The sequence below is a fragment of the Thamnophis sirtalis genome, unplaced genomic scaffold, assembly GCF_051295495.1.
Source record: "Thamnophis sirtalis isolate CommonGarterSnake01/CBP01778 unplaced genomic scaffold, rThaSir2_p1.2 scaffold_3, whole genome shotgun sequence".
Taxonomy (NCBI): Eukaryota; Metazoa; Chordata; class Lepidosauria; order Squamata; family Natricidae; genus Thamnophis; species Thamnophis sirtalis.
In genome coordinates, this window is record NW_028261383.1 from 123,276,593 (window position 1) to 123,293,152 (window position 16,560).

Here is a 16,560-nt window from a genome sequence, read left to right on the forward strand (position 1 = left end):
GAGATAGCATCCACTTATGGGACATACCCAAGCCAGTCCCCGTAGGGAGGGAAGAGACTGTTGGACTACCTGTCCGTATGGACTGCTTGCAGAACCCTGCGGCCAAGTGCAGCATCTGCCAAATCGAATTTGTCCAGTTTATAATTCTGAACAAAGGGCGAGGGGGTCGCCCATGCCGCCACCCTGCAGATCTCCCCCAGGGAAGCCTGGGTATTCCATGCTGCTGAAGTGGCAGAGCTTCTGGTGGAATGGGCCATAATTTCATTAGAGAAATAGGCCGTGGCGATACATATTCTAACCCATCTGCCTATGGTAGTGACCAAAACCCTCTGCCCCAGGGAGGAAGGCTGGAAAGAAACAAAGAGGCATTCCGTCTGCCTCAAATCCGATGTCCTCCGGATATAGGTTTGAAGGGCCCACCAGACATCTAGCATGTGCCACTGCTCCTCTAAGGGTCTCAAAGGCGAGGGACAAAAGTCCGGTAATATAATTTCCTGCGACCGATGGAACCATGAATTGACCTTAGGGTGGAAGGAGGGGTCCAGTCTGAGGACCACCCTATCCTCATAGAAGGTGCACAGACCCTCTCATGATATCCTCTGAGCAGATGTGATGGCAACTAAGAATGCAACCTTCAGGGAAAGAAATTGTAGAGGAATAGTATCTAGGGGCTCAAATGGGGATTTTGTGAGGGAGGTGAGGACCTTCGACAAGAGGCCAAAGGGTAAGGCCTTGTATTGATAATGACAGTTATCATAGCAAAAATGGAGGAAACAATGGTGGTCCTGATGGATAGGTATATGCAAATATGCCTCTGTCAAGTCGATAGAGGTGAGGTAGTCCCCCTGCCGCACTCCTTCTAATATTGACTGCAAGGAGTGCATTTTAAACCATCAGTATTTCAAGTATTTATTAAGATGCTTCAAATCCAAAATAGCCCTCCAACCCACCGAGGACTTGGGGATAATGAATAACACAGAATAGAAACCCTGAAAAAGCTGGTCGACCGGCACCGGTTGGATGGCTTCAATGTCTAAAAGATGAAGTATGGCCGAGCTCATTAAGAGCTGCTGTTGCCTATTCCCAGAGACTGGAGACCTAATGAAAAAATGTGGAGGGAACGAAAGGAACTCAAGGGCCAAATCCATCTTAACTGTAGTGATGACCCAACTGTCAGAAGTGGTGGCTTCCCATATTTCTGTGAAATGTATTAACTGGCCGCCAATGGGGAACCGATTGCCAGGCGGCTCAGGGCCTACGGTAGAATCGGTTCCCCCGCCCCGAAAGGGCCGCTTGGATTGACTGCCTTGCTGCTGGCGGTACGGTTGCTGCCTCTGGCGTTGCCCAAAGCTACCCTGCTGCCTAAAGGTGGATGAGCCATAATCCTGATCAGGTCATTGTGTGTCCAAACCTGGGTAGCTGGTGGCGGTGGCGGCGCACGTTGCTGCAACCCAGCCACAATCCTCTGTTTAATGGCCTCCGCAATGAAGGACTGGTAATCCAGAGGCATGGCTGGGGTCGGGTACTCATGGTGGAGGCCTGCAGCAGTGGGCATAAACATGGCTTCCCCATGCCTGCTAGGTGGGCGAGGTTCCATAGGGGGTGGTAGCACAGATTGCCCCCAGATCCCTGAGGTATTAATAGACAGCATTGGGCTAAACGGGCCAGGCCCAGAGTCCAACTGCGAGGGAGGACTGCGGCCTAAGTTAGTATTGGAGGAATGGTAATGAGGCCCGGTCTTGGCTTGGGGGTTAGCCTCTTTGTCCACCGATTTGGAAGTCTTCTTAGACTTGGAGCCCTTGCTGGAGGATTTAGAGTCTTTAGAGCTCTTATCATGTGACTTAGCTGCACTGCCGCTTTGGGATGAGGCAGGCAAGGCTGGGGGATTGGGGCCTCCAGCCACTGACAGCAAGCCTCCCTGATCGTTTCCTTCCACATCAGGATGGCCTGACGCTGTGCTGTCTGCCATTGAAAGGCCGTTAGATTTCAAAATGGCGATCGCACTAAATTCCTTGTTCAAAATGGCGATCGCACCAAATTCCTCCCTCTACAAATGGCCGCCAGCGTGATTTCTGGGCTTCTGAGGGCCCCTGCAGGCCAATGTGGGCACTGACGCCCTGAATTACAGCCTGCAGGCCTTGCAGGGCGAGCCAGCAGTTTACGAGGGCCGTTTACTCTCTGCAGTGTCAGCGTGCCGCTTCTCAGAGGCACGGCTGTTCCGTCCGTGATCTAGCCTGGAGAGGTTGGGCAAACTTCAACAAGGTGCCCCGTAGCCACGCTGCATTAGTCGGCCCCTCACAGCAGGGGGGGGCGCTGTCTCGGGGATTGCAGCGCGCAGTGCAGGTTTAGGGCTGGCTTGTCAGCCTGCAATTCCCCCCCCCCCCTTGGCACCTGTGGCTCGAGGTAGAATCACCCCAGTGAGCCTCTCTCTGATAGCCCCAAAGCTCCCTTGGCCATTGAGGACGGCTGTCTCCAGCCCACTCTTCGCACCGCGATTACTCACTTTTAAAACAATTTCAAGAAAGAGGGATTCTATTGAATACTGGATAACACGACTGTCCAGAGTGAACTGAGTCGAAAACTGGGTGGAGTCACTCACAGAGACGGGTTATATAGGTGGCTAATTAATTAGTAATCAGACTCAGTCCAATAGGAGAACGGACAGGGTTAACCCATAAGTGGATGCTATCTCCATCTCTATTGAGAATACTCAGTTTACCCTATTTTTTAAAAAAATTCACATGGCATCCTGAATTATAAACCAACCAACCATAAAGGTTGGGATTGCATTCATGTTAGCCTAAAGTAAATTTGCTTAAGGGTCAGTATATGATGTGAACCCAACATCAAACATGACAAGTTTTTAAAAAAAAACTAGATAAGAAGGAACCACTACATAAATGGGATGTAGGTGGACTCTTCTTTTCAATATACTAACCACCTCCAAAATGGGACGCCCCACCCAGGGCAATTGGCAGAGCCAGGTTTTCAGGCTCTTTTGGAAGGCCAAGAGGATGACAGCAGATCTCTCAAGCAGCATGATGTTCTAGGGGCCAGGAATCACAGGAGAAAATGCTTGTCTCCTGGATCCCGCTGGCTGAAATTCCTTGGCTGATGGGATCTGCAGCATGTCCCATTTTCCATAGTGAGTGGGGCAAGCCAATCCCATTGGGGGTGAGATGGCTTCCTAGTTTGAACCTATTCCATAAAGGGCTTTTAAAGGTAATAACCAGAACCTTGAATTGGACTGAGTAATAAAACTGGCAACCAGTGCAGCTTGCACAACAATGGTGTTACATAGGCCACTCTAAGGGACTTTAGAGATGTCTGCATTGCTGCCTTCTGTGCCAGCTGCATCGTCTGAATACTCTTAAAGGGCAGCCCAAGATAGTGTGATATTGCCACATTAGATGGCAATCCCAAGGTGGCTGACTGTTTCACTGAACTAAATAGTACATATTTTCAAGAAAACATGTTCAGCTCAGATAGATTTTAAATCTACTGTAAAGGCTGGTTTTCAATACACTGCTCCATATAATTACATCTAAAAGATATGGGGGACCTAATGGGGCACTACCACACTGGAGGTAGCCACCTGACTGGTAGCAAACCTCACCTCCCTCCTGTGCTCTTTGCTTCCCCACTGTCCATTTTGAATCTAATATTACTACATTATTTATTCCATTGTTTATCATTTCATTACTTTGATACTGTGATATTTACTTTTCTTTTCATTTCTTCATGTTTACTGTTGTAAGCTGTCCAGAGTAGCCCCTTAGCAAGATGGACAGTAAATATATTTAACCAATAAATAAATATTGCCATTATATAATCATGGGTTCATGCTTTATTTCTTTTTCATATTTCCTTGAAGGTAGTGTCATATCTTCAGAGTTTTTAATCCACATTTCTTGTGCTTTCCCCCCTGCCCCTGCTTTTGTTTTCAGGGGGGTTGGCCTTTACACCAGCACAGCCCCCTTGGTTCACCTTCAGAATACCCAAGCCTCAAAGAGAAGTGTAGGTAATTTACTTTTGCACCAGAATTCCAAAATATAACTTTACCAAAATGCTACTTTGAAACTGATGCTACAGATCTCATCTTTGCCTAGTTTATACTTTACCAAGTTGGGGTGTATATCATGCATAGGAGGGAGTTCAGCAACTATGTATTCTGCATTTTTAAAAAAATCAGGGTTTTGGACAATGGAAAGAGAGATGGGAAAGATTTAGGGGATAATTTCTGAACTATTCCTTTTTTAAAAGACAGCTCCTTTATGCAATTTTAGATAAACTTATGAATCCCAGTAGGTTTAAGGACAAAAAACAAAATCCTTTAGGTTACTGATATTACAATGGGATTATTCTAGTGTTACAAAATTCAGGAATAGAACGTGATAGGAGGATTGAACAATGAATGCCAGTCACTCACTCACATTGTGACTCACAATGTCATGACCCACTTCAGAATATGTTCCCCTCAATTTACAGGGACTAAATAAACCTTGCATTATTTTTTTTAACGATTTCTATGATATTTTGGGAGAGTGTAAGATTTAGAGGGGAGAAAAATTGAGATATGTGTGTGTGTGTGTAAGGGGGGGGGGAAATCAAGCGATGTAGATGTCAAATGATATCCCAACTATGATGATTGATCTGCCCACTTGGGCATACCGTTAGTATTCTGGATGTCCTCGCAAGAAAATACCTAGTAAAAACGAGAGGTTAGTGCAGCAACTCTATAACTATTAAGAAACCGGGGGGGGGGGGGGACAACAGCATTCTGTTCAAAAAGGCTCCTTCCTGTCTTGGCACAGCCCGACTAGCTGGGCCTCTCTTCCCGTCTTGCGGCTGGCACATTTTTATTTTTTAATGAGGCGACCGAAGGTAATTCCAGGCAGGCGGCCGAGACGCGATGACGGGAAGCTTCCGGCGTTAAAACAGTCTCTCCCTCCAAACTTTTCCTGTGCTTTAAAATGATAAGCTGCCCCTCCAAACATTTCTCCATCGTCTTTCCAACAGGGCTTTTGCTTTTTTTTTTTTTTTTAATCGTTCCAAGGTGAACTTGGGATGATCGCTGGAAGAAACGGAGGGGGCAAGGAACGGGGGGGTGGGTGGGTGGGAGGGAGGGAAGGTGGAGGGGACGCGAAACCAGCGCCGCCGGGCTGGCTGCTGAGCAGGCAGCCTCCTTTCGTGGCTGCCCCCATTGGCTGGAGGACGGAGCCGCCACCGCCAACGTCAAGGCGGCGCCCAGCTCCTTTTGCAAAGCTACTGCAGTGAACGGAGATGCTGCTGCTGCTGCCGCTGCTCCTGGGGTTGCCTCTTGCACTTGTAGCAGCGACGACCGCCGCTCGACCTGAGCTAGTTACTGCGCGGGTAAGCCCGCGCGCGCCGGTTCTCCCCCCGGCTCGGCGGCTGCAGTGCTCCGCGAAGGACTAGCGCGGCGGCTCCCCCCCCCCTTCAGTCTTGATGCTCCTGTGGAAAAGTGGTGGACGTGGGGAAGGAGTGGAGGGGGTGCCCGAAATGGCTGCATCCCTCCTCGGCTGGGGAGCAGCAATAGACACCGCCACCCCCCTGGGGACAGCAGCAGGAGGCAAGTCAATGCGGCAGCCTGCTCAGTGAGGGAGCAGCGCCGCGGCGGGAGGAGCGAGCGAGCCACCGACCGACACCACGCGTCCCGTCGCCGACTCTAGCTCGGCGGGCGAACTGGGAAGCTGACGCACCCCCCCTCCTCTCTAACCCCCCCCCCCCGCAACCCCGGATGCCCGCTGCCGCCGCGCCTGAAGCATGGGAGCGCTCACCAGCCGGCAGAACGCCGGAGTGGAAGAGGTGGATGTCCCGTCCAATTCCCTCTACAGATACCCCCCGAAATCTGGTAAGGCGGAGCGAGCGGGGTGGTGGTGGGGGGAATATGCGAGAGATTTGCGGGGAGTCCCGCATGGCAGGGTTTTGCGCGCGCTCCGTACTCCGAGTTGAAGGAATGGCGAGCGGGGACTGCAACCCCGGAGCTCGGCTAGGCGGGGGCTTTAAGGCGACCGGTGGGACGGACCCTTGCTGTCAATTCCCACCCCCCCCTTGCGCCTTTTCGCAGCCGTCCCGTCGTTTTCCCGCCAGAGGGGCTGCTCCCGTGATGGGTCCCCCACCCCCGTGGCTGCGAAGGAGTTTCCCGAGAGTTTTGGAGGGTCAGGAGAACGACCCCCCCCTTCCAACGTCGCCCTTTGTAAGCTCCGGCTGCTTGGGAGGGTGGCTATTTATTTATTTTTTCTTCCCGCCTCCTCTTTCTCGCCCGCGTGCAAGGATTGCGGTGGCGGCTCGGATGGAAATAGTGACATTCGTGGCATCGCCCTTGGGGTTAAAAGCTACTTTTCGTACGAGGCAGCAACTGCTCTTTGAGAATTCTTGCTTGAAAGAACAGGACTCCCTCGTGCGGTCCTGAATTGAGATCCACCTCCCTCCACCCCTAATTAAAAAGCCCCTGGTAAATTCTTGCCTGTCCTGTGCCACTTGGCATGCCTGCCTGTTTAGTTGTATACTCTTGTTAGTGCGCTTATTGCATTCTAAAATACCCCATCAATCTTCCGATGTAACATATAACCATCCCCGCTTCTAATGAGATGAGCTCTGGTATTGATGGGAGGGGGAATTTAATTTCTAAAACAACAAATGCTATGTATTGGATGCAGACAAGACCCTCATATTGATGGTCTTGTCTGCATCCAATACTCAATTTTACAAGGGAAAAGAGCCTCATACAACAAGATCAGTGTATGTGTATGTGTGTGTGTACATACATACATACACACATACACACATAGGAGCCGAGGTGGCGCAGTAGTTACAGGGCTGTACTGCAGGCTACTTCAGCTGACTGCTAGTTCGACAGTTCGGCTGTTCAAACCTCACCGGCACATGGTTGACTCAGCCTTCCATCCTTCCAAGGTGGGTAAAATGAGGACTCGGATTGTTGGGGGCAATATGCTGACTCTGTAAACTGCTTAGAGAGGGCTGAAAGCTCTATGAAGCGGTATATAAGTCTAACTGCTATTGCTATACACATACATACATACTACATATATATATATATATATATATATATATATATATATATATATATATATATATATATATATATATATATATATATATATATATATATGCAAACATATATATGTTTTATTTGTGCTGATAAATAAAGGGAGACTAGTATAGATCTATTTCAAGCTATTTAGCTCTCATCAGCTAGCCATACCCTTACTGGGAATCGAACCTGTGCTGTATTGCCTCTTAGGCAGATGTGTTAACCACTGAGCTACAGAGCTCGACTCCTTATCAGCATATGTATATGTATATGTATTAAGTGTTACAACCCCTGGTATGCCCAAATATGCCCAAATTATTTATCAGCACAAATACAACATTATACACACACACACACGCACACACACAGAGGGATATGTTTTCCAAAGGTGGAGCTTGTCTTCTTTTACTATTAATAGTAGTAATAGTACTAATAGCAGTTTAAGGAAGCAAACCTTAATAAAGGCAGTTGACAAGGGAATAAAGATCTTGCATATCTATTGTGCAATATCTAACAGCATACTTTTGTGCTTGCAACAATTAGCTGGGTTAAGTAAGGCAGAAGGATCTTTTCTGATCACTTACTGGTTAAGCTTGGAAAAGCACTTTTTGTTAAATTATCAGGCTCCTGAAAAAAATACTGGGGAGCAGATGCAAAGAGATATTGAGATATGGATTAGCAGCTGATATTATGTATATATTCTGCAGTGATGTATGACATCCCTGTTTTCTTTAGCCTCTGGTCATCCTGGAAATGCATAGCAGAAGCGCCTGTGGAAGCAAACAGGGGAGAAAGAGTCCATAGTATGCTAGCCTTGTAACATTCACATGGCTGACAGGAATAGCTCTGTATGCCACAATATAGAATATGAATTCTGTACTCTGTATTCCAAATTCATGAGTTTTGTTAGTAGGACTAATCTTCTGCTCACTTAGTTAAAACAATTCCCATTGAGTCCATTGAGGTTTATTTTTCTTTATTAGAATATCATACATTTCTGCCTTGCTTGATTAGTTGGGGATCATTTCAATTTCAAAAAATATGAAATAAAGTTTTTAACAAACTTGTTATGAAACTACAGCTACCAGTGTTGATAAACAGTTAGTGTTGATAAACAGTTTATAAAGAGATTTTTAGGAGCAATATATTTTTCTATCTTTAGAACAGTATCTAAAATCCTATTTCTGTTCATTATATTTAATTACATGTTTTGAAGACTATTTCCCATCAGGATAGCATAATTCAAAACAAAAGGGAACTGGCAGAACATTCAAACCTTTTGCGACTAATCCCAAGAGGTTATCTTTTAGACTCAAGGTACTTTTCTCATAGCACATAGCACACACACACACACACACACGATTGTAAATCAATTTGAATTCAATATGTAATTGTATCCACCTAATTTCCTTATATTAACATGAAGTAGGGTTGTGGGGAGTCAGAATAGTCAAGATGCTGGTTCCAGCCTATAATTGAAAACTGTTTAGAACAGTACAGGTAGTCCTTGACTCACAACAGTTCATTTAATGACTAATCAATTTACAATAGCACTAAAAAAGTGACTTAGGACCAGTGGTGAATCCTACAAGTTCACAAATGTGAGCATGCACACACGCTCACTTTGCTCATATGCGCTGTGTCTGTGAATGCGCAGTGCTCACGCATTATGTCGGGGTGGGTAGGTGGAGCCTACTGCAGCCTCCACTACCTGTTTGCCTGAAGCAGAGAGAACCGACTGAATACTACCTCTGCTTATGACTGTTTTTCACAGTTAAGACCTCTGCAGCATCCACATAATCATGTGATCAATATTTGGAAACTTGGCAACTGGCTCATATTTATGACCGCTGCTGTGTCCCAAGGACATGTGATCCCCTTTTGGGACCTTCGGACAAGCAAAATCAATGGGGAAGCCAGATCCACTTTATAACCGGGTTACTAACTTAATCAACTGCAGTGATTCACTTAACAACTGAGGCAAGAAAGGTCGTAAAATTGGGCAAAACTCACTTAACAAATGTCTCACTCAACCACAGAAATCTTGGGCTCAATTGTGGTCGTAAGTCAAGAACTAACTGTAGTAACTTTTAGTTCAGCCTAAACTGTAGACTGACTCTATTTCAATGAATTTGAAAAATACCAAATAAGATGCTCTTATTACTAAAACATTCTGAAGCTTTTTTGGCTAATGTTCATCAGAAATGTATTTATCTCACAGAATAACTTGGAAGTCCCATGTACATGGAAGTAAAATCCTGTATTTCCGAACTATTTATATAACTTCTTTTATTTATAATTTTATTTATTTTATAATTTGAAATTGTATAGTCACCTACTCATGCATAGCTTTGGGTGACTAATGGGTTAAAAGCAAAACAACATTTAAAACAAGGCCCCCACAGCCATGGCAGGGTGAAAAACAACAACACTTGAATGTGATCACTCTTATTGGTGTCTACCCCTAACACAGGAATGTCCAACTTTGGCAACCCATGGTGCCTGGGGAATTCTGGGAGTTGAGAGATCAAGCAATCATAAAGTTGCCAAGGTTGGACACCACTATATTGACATGTTCAGCTGGTGCCTATGGAAATAGTCAGGTCTTGCAGGCAGCCAAGAATGGGCTGTGTGAATCTGAGGGGATCATGTTGTTTCAGGGCGAAGCAGAACAGTAGAGAACCTAGGCCCCATAAGATGTTGCTCCTTAATACATGGGACCTAAGTATATCAACTTAGTCTGATCTTACTGGATGGGCAAATACAATGGGAGATAGCAGTCCTGCAAATATCTAGGCCAGTGATAGCGAACCTTTATGGCACCGAATGCTCAAACCAGAATGCATGGGTGCGCTGGAGTGCTGGAAAACCAAAGACTAGCTGGCTGGTGCATGTATGCCAGGTTTTTTTTGCCATTTTCAGGCCTTTTTCCACCACTCTGGCAGAAGAGCAGCTGGTGATGGCATGTATGCGCACAGAGAGGACTCTGCGTGCCACCTCTGGCATGTGTGCCACAGTTTCACCATCATTGATCTACGCTCTGTATCATTTATAAACAATAACCAGGACCTCAAATTGCACTGATAACTAATATAACTCATGTAGTAGCACAAGGACAGACTTGGCATGTTTTAACTTTGCATACTGTTGCATTCTGGACCAGTTGTACCTTTTGAGTGTCCTCAAGGGCAGCTCCATGTAGAGTGTGCATTGTTGTACTGTAGTTGATATAAGGAATGACTGATTGTGAATAGGGCCTCTCAATATAGGAAATTTAATTGGGTGAATCTCTGCAAAGACCTTTTGGCCACAGTTACCATCAAGCAGATGCTCTGAGTCCAAAACTCCCTCCACACCATAATTGCACACTGGAACTGTCTAGGGAAATGTGACCTCATTCAAAGCTTATAAGTAGGTCTCCAGAACAGGTTGGTCCATGTACCTATAGCCACTTTGTCTTCCATATACATACATACATCATACATACATACATACATACATACATACATACATACATACATACATACGCATACGCATACACACACACACACACACACACATACACACACACACACATATATATGTATGTATGTATGTATGTATGTATGTATGTATGTATATATATATGTATATATATATATATATATATATATATATATATATATATATATATATATATATATATATATATATATATATATATATATATATATATATATATATATATATATATATATATATATATATATATATATATATATATATATATATATATATATATATGAATGATTTTACAACCCCCGGTATGCCCAAATATGGGAGGAAGATCACTACTTCCATTCTCTGTCCTTCGGCTCTTCACAAGAGACCATCCAGGCAGAAACCCAATATTTTTACGGTTGCCTTTTTGTTACATTTATTGTATTTGTGCTGATAAATAAATAAAGGGAGACTAGTATAGATCTATTTCAAGGTATTTAGCTCTCATCAGCTAGCCATACCCTTCAAATCCCAGTAATAAATATATGTATGTATGTATGTATGTATGTATGTATGTATGTATGTATGTATGTATGTATATATATATACTGGTCACTGAAGATGGGGTGAGGCTCTTGTTAAATAAGTTGGAAACTAAAAGAAAAAGGGAAAAAAGCCTGTAATGTTCTCCCAAATTATTTACTAATTGCTCCCAAAGTATATTGCAAAGTCAATGCTAACATGAATTCAATCTCTGTACTGAAAATATGTGCCTGACTTTTCAGCAGGCAGAACAGCTGGAATCAGTTTGTAGTATCTGCCTGGCTGTTAGCATTTAGCAACTTCTCTTCCTCCAACTGGGATAGAAGGTGCTTTCTGAGGGACTATATAATCTTAAACAGATGATGCCTCTATTTCTTAAAGAAAAAAAAATACTTCAGTAACCTACTCAAAAGAAAGCCTTTCCATGGTGAAGTAACATAGCAAACAAGTGTTCTTGGATGGGGTTAGTAGTAGGAGTAGCATTTTGAATTTCTCTACTGTTGCATTTTTTCCTATGATTTTTTATAATAAAAATATTAGTTATCAGGAGTCACAGCCTGAAAGTTGAAGGACAGTTTCATTCATGGATTGTGTATTTAATTAATTAAATAATTTAATTAACTTTGCTTTTAACTATCTCTCTCTTTATATGGATGTATAGCTTTTATTTGTAAGCTATCCAGTCACTCATGAATTGGTCTTATAATTTTTTAAAAAAATGTTTGTCTTTATATGTACTTTTTAATTTTTTAAAATGTTTTTTTAACTTTCTGTGTTTTATACTTTTTAGCTTTTTAACTAATTGTATTTCACCCTTCTTATGCTATGACCCATAATAGATATTTGATTTAATTAATAAATAAACCCCTGTACACCTTTATAGTCACACAGGAGTGCCTTTATCACACAAGAATGTCTGTGTGTCTGTGTGAGAGAAAGGGGGGAGTGAAAGGGAGATGGGAGGGTGAGTAGCAAGGAAATACTGCAGTGTATTTAATAAATATTTAAGTATTTAATAAATTTATAGGCCGCCCAATCCTGAAGGACTCCGGGTGGCTTACAGAAATACATTTTTTTAAAAAAATAAGATTAAAACAGATTAAAAGATCACTTCATGCACTCAATCTAGGCGGGGCTGGACCTCATTCATGAGGTCAACAGCCCCAGGCCTGCGGGAATAGCCAGGTTTTGATAGCCTTTCGGAAGGCCGTGAGAGTGGGAAGGATCCGGATCTCTGGGGTAGATCATTCTATAGGGTCGGAGCGGCTACAGAGAAGGCCCTCCCCCGGGGAGCCGCCGGACGTCATTGTCTGGTCGACGGCACCTGGAGAAGGCCCACCCTGTGTGATCTTATTGGCCGTTGGGAAGTATGCGGCAGAAGATGATCTCGCAGATATCCGGGTCCTAGGCCATGTAGGGCTTTAAAGGTAATAACCAGCACTTGAAAAGCATTCAGAGACCAATAGGAAGCCAGTGCAGTTCGCGGAGGATAGGTGTAACATGGGTGTATCTTGGTACACCCAATATCGCTCGCGTGGCTGCATTCTGGACCAATTGTAGTCTCCGAACGCTTTTCAGGGGCAGCCCCATGTAGACCGCATTACAGTAGTCAAGTCTTGAGGTGACGAGGGTGTGAGTGACCGTTTGACGAATGATCTCAACCAACGTCTTCATGTAGATGTTAAATAGGATGGGGGACAGGACCGAGCCCTGAGGCACCCCATATTTTAGGGGCCTAGGGGTCGACCTTTGTCCTCCAACCAACACCGACTGCGACCTGCCGGAGAGGTAAGAGGAGAACCACCATAAAACGGTTCCTCAGTCAGCGCGACCAAGGCGGTTTCGGTGCAGTATCCAGGCCTGAAACCAGACTGAAAGGGGTCTAGATAATCTGCTTCATCCAAGGTCCATCAGAGTTGAAGGGCCACCACCTTCTCAACAAATTTCCCCAAAAAAGGGAGGTTGGAGACTGGACGATAGTTTTTAAGGATAGCTGGGTCCAGAGAAGGCTTCTTAAGGAGGGGTCTTACCACCGCTTCCTTCAAAGGTTGTGGGAAAGATGTCTCCTGCAGAGACTTGTTCGTGATTCTCTGGAGCCAGCCTCGTGTTACCTCCCTGCTGGTCGAGACCAACCAGGAGGGGCACAGGTCCAGTAAACAGGTGGAGGCACTCATCGCTCCCATGGCCTTGTCCACTTCCTCAGGGGTGACAAGCTGAAACTCATTCCAAGAAGTCTGATCAAGGCCCTCCCTCGGCATCTCCGCTGGTACTGTCCAAGTGGAGTCAAGGTCCGTCCGAATCTGAGTGATTTTGTCCGACAGAAACTGAGCAAATTCCTCAGCCCTTCCCTGTAAGGACTCCCCCGCGTCCTCCCCTTTCAGGAGGAAGCGGGTTATCCTAAACAGGGCGGCCGGGCGAGATTCTGTGGACGCAATAAGAGCGGAAAAATGTGTACATTTTGCCGCCCATATCACCACTAAATAAGTCCTAATAAAGGCTCTTAGTTGTGTTCGGTCAGATTCGGAGTTGTTCGCTCTAGGTGTCTCTTTTGGCGCTTCATCTCCGGAGTTCCTCGGTAAACCAAGGGGCCCTCCTGGATCCACTGCCGCGGAGAGGCCGCAAAGGCGCAATCCGATCTAGTGCCTCAGTCGCCGCTGTATTCCAGGCGGCGACCAAGGACTGTTGGATTGTGGGCAAGGGAGTCAGGTATCTCTCCAAGCTCCTTCTGAAATCCCAATGGGTCCATCAGGTGCCTGGGGCGGAACCATTTAATCGGTTCCACCTCCCTGCAGTGAGGGAGTAGCTTCCAGAAGTCAAGTGTCAGCAGGAAGTGATCTGACCATGACAAGGGCGAGATCTCTATTCCCTTTAGTTCAAGATCACGTCTCCACTGCCCCGAGAGAAATACGAGGTCGAGTGTGGGTCCCGCCGTATGAGTCGGACCCTGAATTACCTGGGTCAAGTCCATGGTTGTCATGGAAGCCATGAACTCCTGAGCCCCATCAGAGCGTTCGCCTAGAGATGGCAGGTTGAAGTCCCCCAGTACTGTCAGTCTGGGGAACTCAACCGCCAGTCCGGCTACTGACTCTAGGAGCGCAGGCAGGGCTGTTGTGACGCAGCTGGGAGGTAGGTACGTCAAAAACAAGCCCACTTGACCCCCTAGGTCCAACTTCACGAGAAGAGACTCACACCCGACAGTCTCTGAAGCAGGGATCCTGCGAGGAACTAATGACTCTCAGATAATAGCTGCCACTCCCCCACCCCTTCCCCTGGTGTCGTGGTTGGTGGAGCACCTGAAACCCTTCTGGGCACATTTCTGAGAGGGGGACTCCTCCCTCGTGGCCCAGCCAGGTTTCAGTAATACATGCCAGGTCTGCCCCCTCGTCTAATATTAAGTCCCTGACGAGGGGAGCTTTCTGAATCACAGACCTGGCATTTAGCAGCAACAACCTGAGACCAGGGCCCTGACTTCTCTTGTCACCATGTCCTTTAGTTGAGCTTACAGGGCCGGAACAAGGGGTCGCTGTGATGTAGCGGACCCTCCTTCCCCGGTAATGGCTAGCCCTGTAGCTCCCATCATATCTGCCCCTCCCGGTCATAACCAAGATGCTCCGGCCCGCCCCCATCCCCGTAGACCCCTCCTTACCTCCCACGGCCCCCGTTCTTCTCGGCAGGCCATTTGTACCATTCACTCTAGGACGAGAGGCAGGTCTGGGCCCCCATCCACTTCTGCTTCTGCACTCAGTGGAGGGGGCTCCAGGCCGCACTCTCAGTCCTCTCATGTATACCGCACAGCCATTCTCCTCACACATACCCCACTGTAACCGTTAAGAACATATAATAGTACAATAATACAAAAATATAAAATTAAATTAATTTAAAACGTGGGATCATTCATCTTCATACATACAAACACACATTCTGCATACAAATAAAATTTGCACAGGTGTTAATTTCGTGCAAGCGGTTCATGCAGTGTGCGTAACATTTAAAACAAAGAAATGATAATATTCCTGCCCAGAGATTGCTGTTGGAGCTAATGGTGTATCAGGCAAAAACAGATAATTTAGCTCCAATGTTACCTCTTTAAATTAAAAACAATACAGTACTTCAAAGAAGAGGGAAGTGGTAACAAAAGAAAGAGTACTAAATGCAAAAAATTACATTACTTTCAGCCAGTTGTTTTCTATTGGTCCAAGGGAGGAGGCAAACCATTTCTGCTAAGAATATGTCAATACAGTCACCAGAGGTCAAGAATGGCTTGAAGACAAAACAAATAAACAAACCCTCAAGTGCATCACAAAAATTAGGTTAATTAAACTATGGATGTGTGGTGTGAACATATTTTATGTCTTTCCCTTCCCACTATTTCTGTGTTCGGGATTCTTCTCCTTATTTTAAAAGTGCATCCTTGAGCTAAGAGATTGGCAAGAAGAAGGACAGATGGCTTGGGAATTGATTGTGTAGAAATGAGCATCATAGCTAATCAGAGAATAAGGGATCTTCTGCTGATCCCTAAATCTAAATGAAGCCTTTCCCCTTTTGTCCAGATATTTCTCCTCACAAATGCTAAGCAGAAGCATAGTATACAGTATTTCTTATTTCAAAAGGCAAAAACACTGGAAGCTAAATACAAGATGCAGCAAGGAGGGGGTGGATACACAACAAAAAAATTATTCAGTCTGGAAAGAAATATTTGGGCTTTTTAAAAAAACCTTTAAACCTTTGTTTTAATTCTAACTTTGCTTTTAACTACTGTGTGTGTCTTTGTATGTGTGGCTTCTTTTTATTAATTTCCTAGAATCACACGGTAAGATGGGCAGCATATCAATTTGATGAATAAATAAAACAAATAAAAAACCTGTCTACTACATCTTTATAAATGGTGCTGTGTGTGACATTCAAAACATAAACTTGATAATGTTCCTGCCCAGAGACCATTTTCTTGGATAAAAGTTGTATGCCTTTATTTAATTACCCTTTCAAATACTACAACAGCTGCTAGTTATGCAAAACATTTAACACAGTGGCAAAGTAAAAAGTCAAGCCTCAAATCATAGCTTGGGAAAAACCCGAAACAAAGATGTCAATACACATGCAAGCAGAAATATCTTTGAAGTATGTGGGCTTGGAAAAATAGATCTGATCCTTCTTTGCTTTGCAGAATCAGGCAACGTCAGCTGTATCCTATCATGTGAGCCATGTCACATATTATGCCTAAGCATGTATAGGGAAAATGAAAAGGAGCAGAGAAGGGGAGGTGGAGTTCCTTACCCTTTTCTTGCTAGCAATGTCCTTGTTCCAAATCAACTGGTGATGTTTCTTTGTCAAAAAATCTTTGTTTCAGACCAGCATCCTCTCTTCCTCTTGGAAATGGGGTTTAATCAGTTAAAGCAGTGGTCCCCAACCTTTTTATCGCCGCGGACCAGTCAGCCTGTGATAATTTTACCGTGGCCCGCTGA

At 45.0% G+C, this 16,560-nt stretch overlaps 1 protein-coding gene across 5 annotated transcripts in view; it reads left to right on the plus strand.

Moving 5' to 3' along the window:
- The first annotated feature begins 5,743 nt into the window (after window positions 1-5,743).
- Window positions 5,744-16,560, plus strand: part of RNF157 (ring finger protein 157) — a 111,006-nt gene continuing 100,189 nt past the window's right edge. For 4 of the 5 annotated variants that reach the window (XM_087709888.1, XM_087709889.1, XM_087709891.1 and 1 more), the window contains exon 1: window positions 5,770-5,872. In XM_087709888.1, coding sequence (XP_087566014.1) covers window positions 5,785-5,872 — 88 coding nt within the window. In that variant the 5' untranslated portion in view covers window positions 5,770-5,784. Of the gene's footprint in view, window positions 5,873-16,560 lie in introns of all 5 variants that reach the window. The other variant, XM_087709890.1, reaches the window with a different exon arrangement.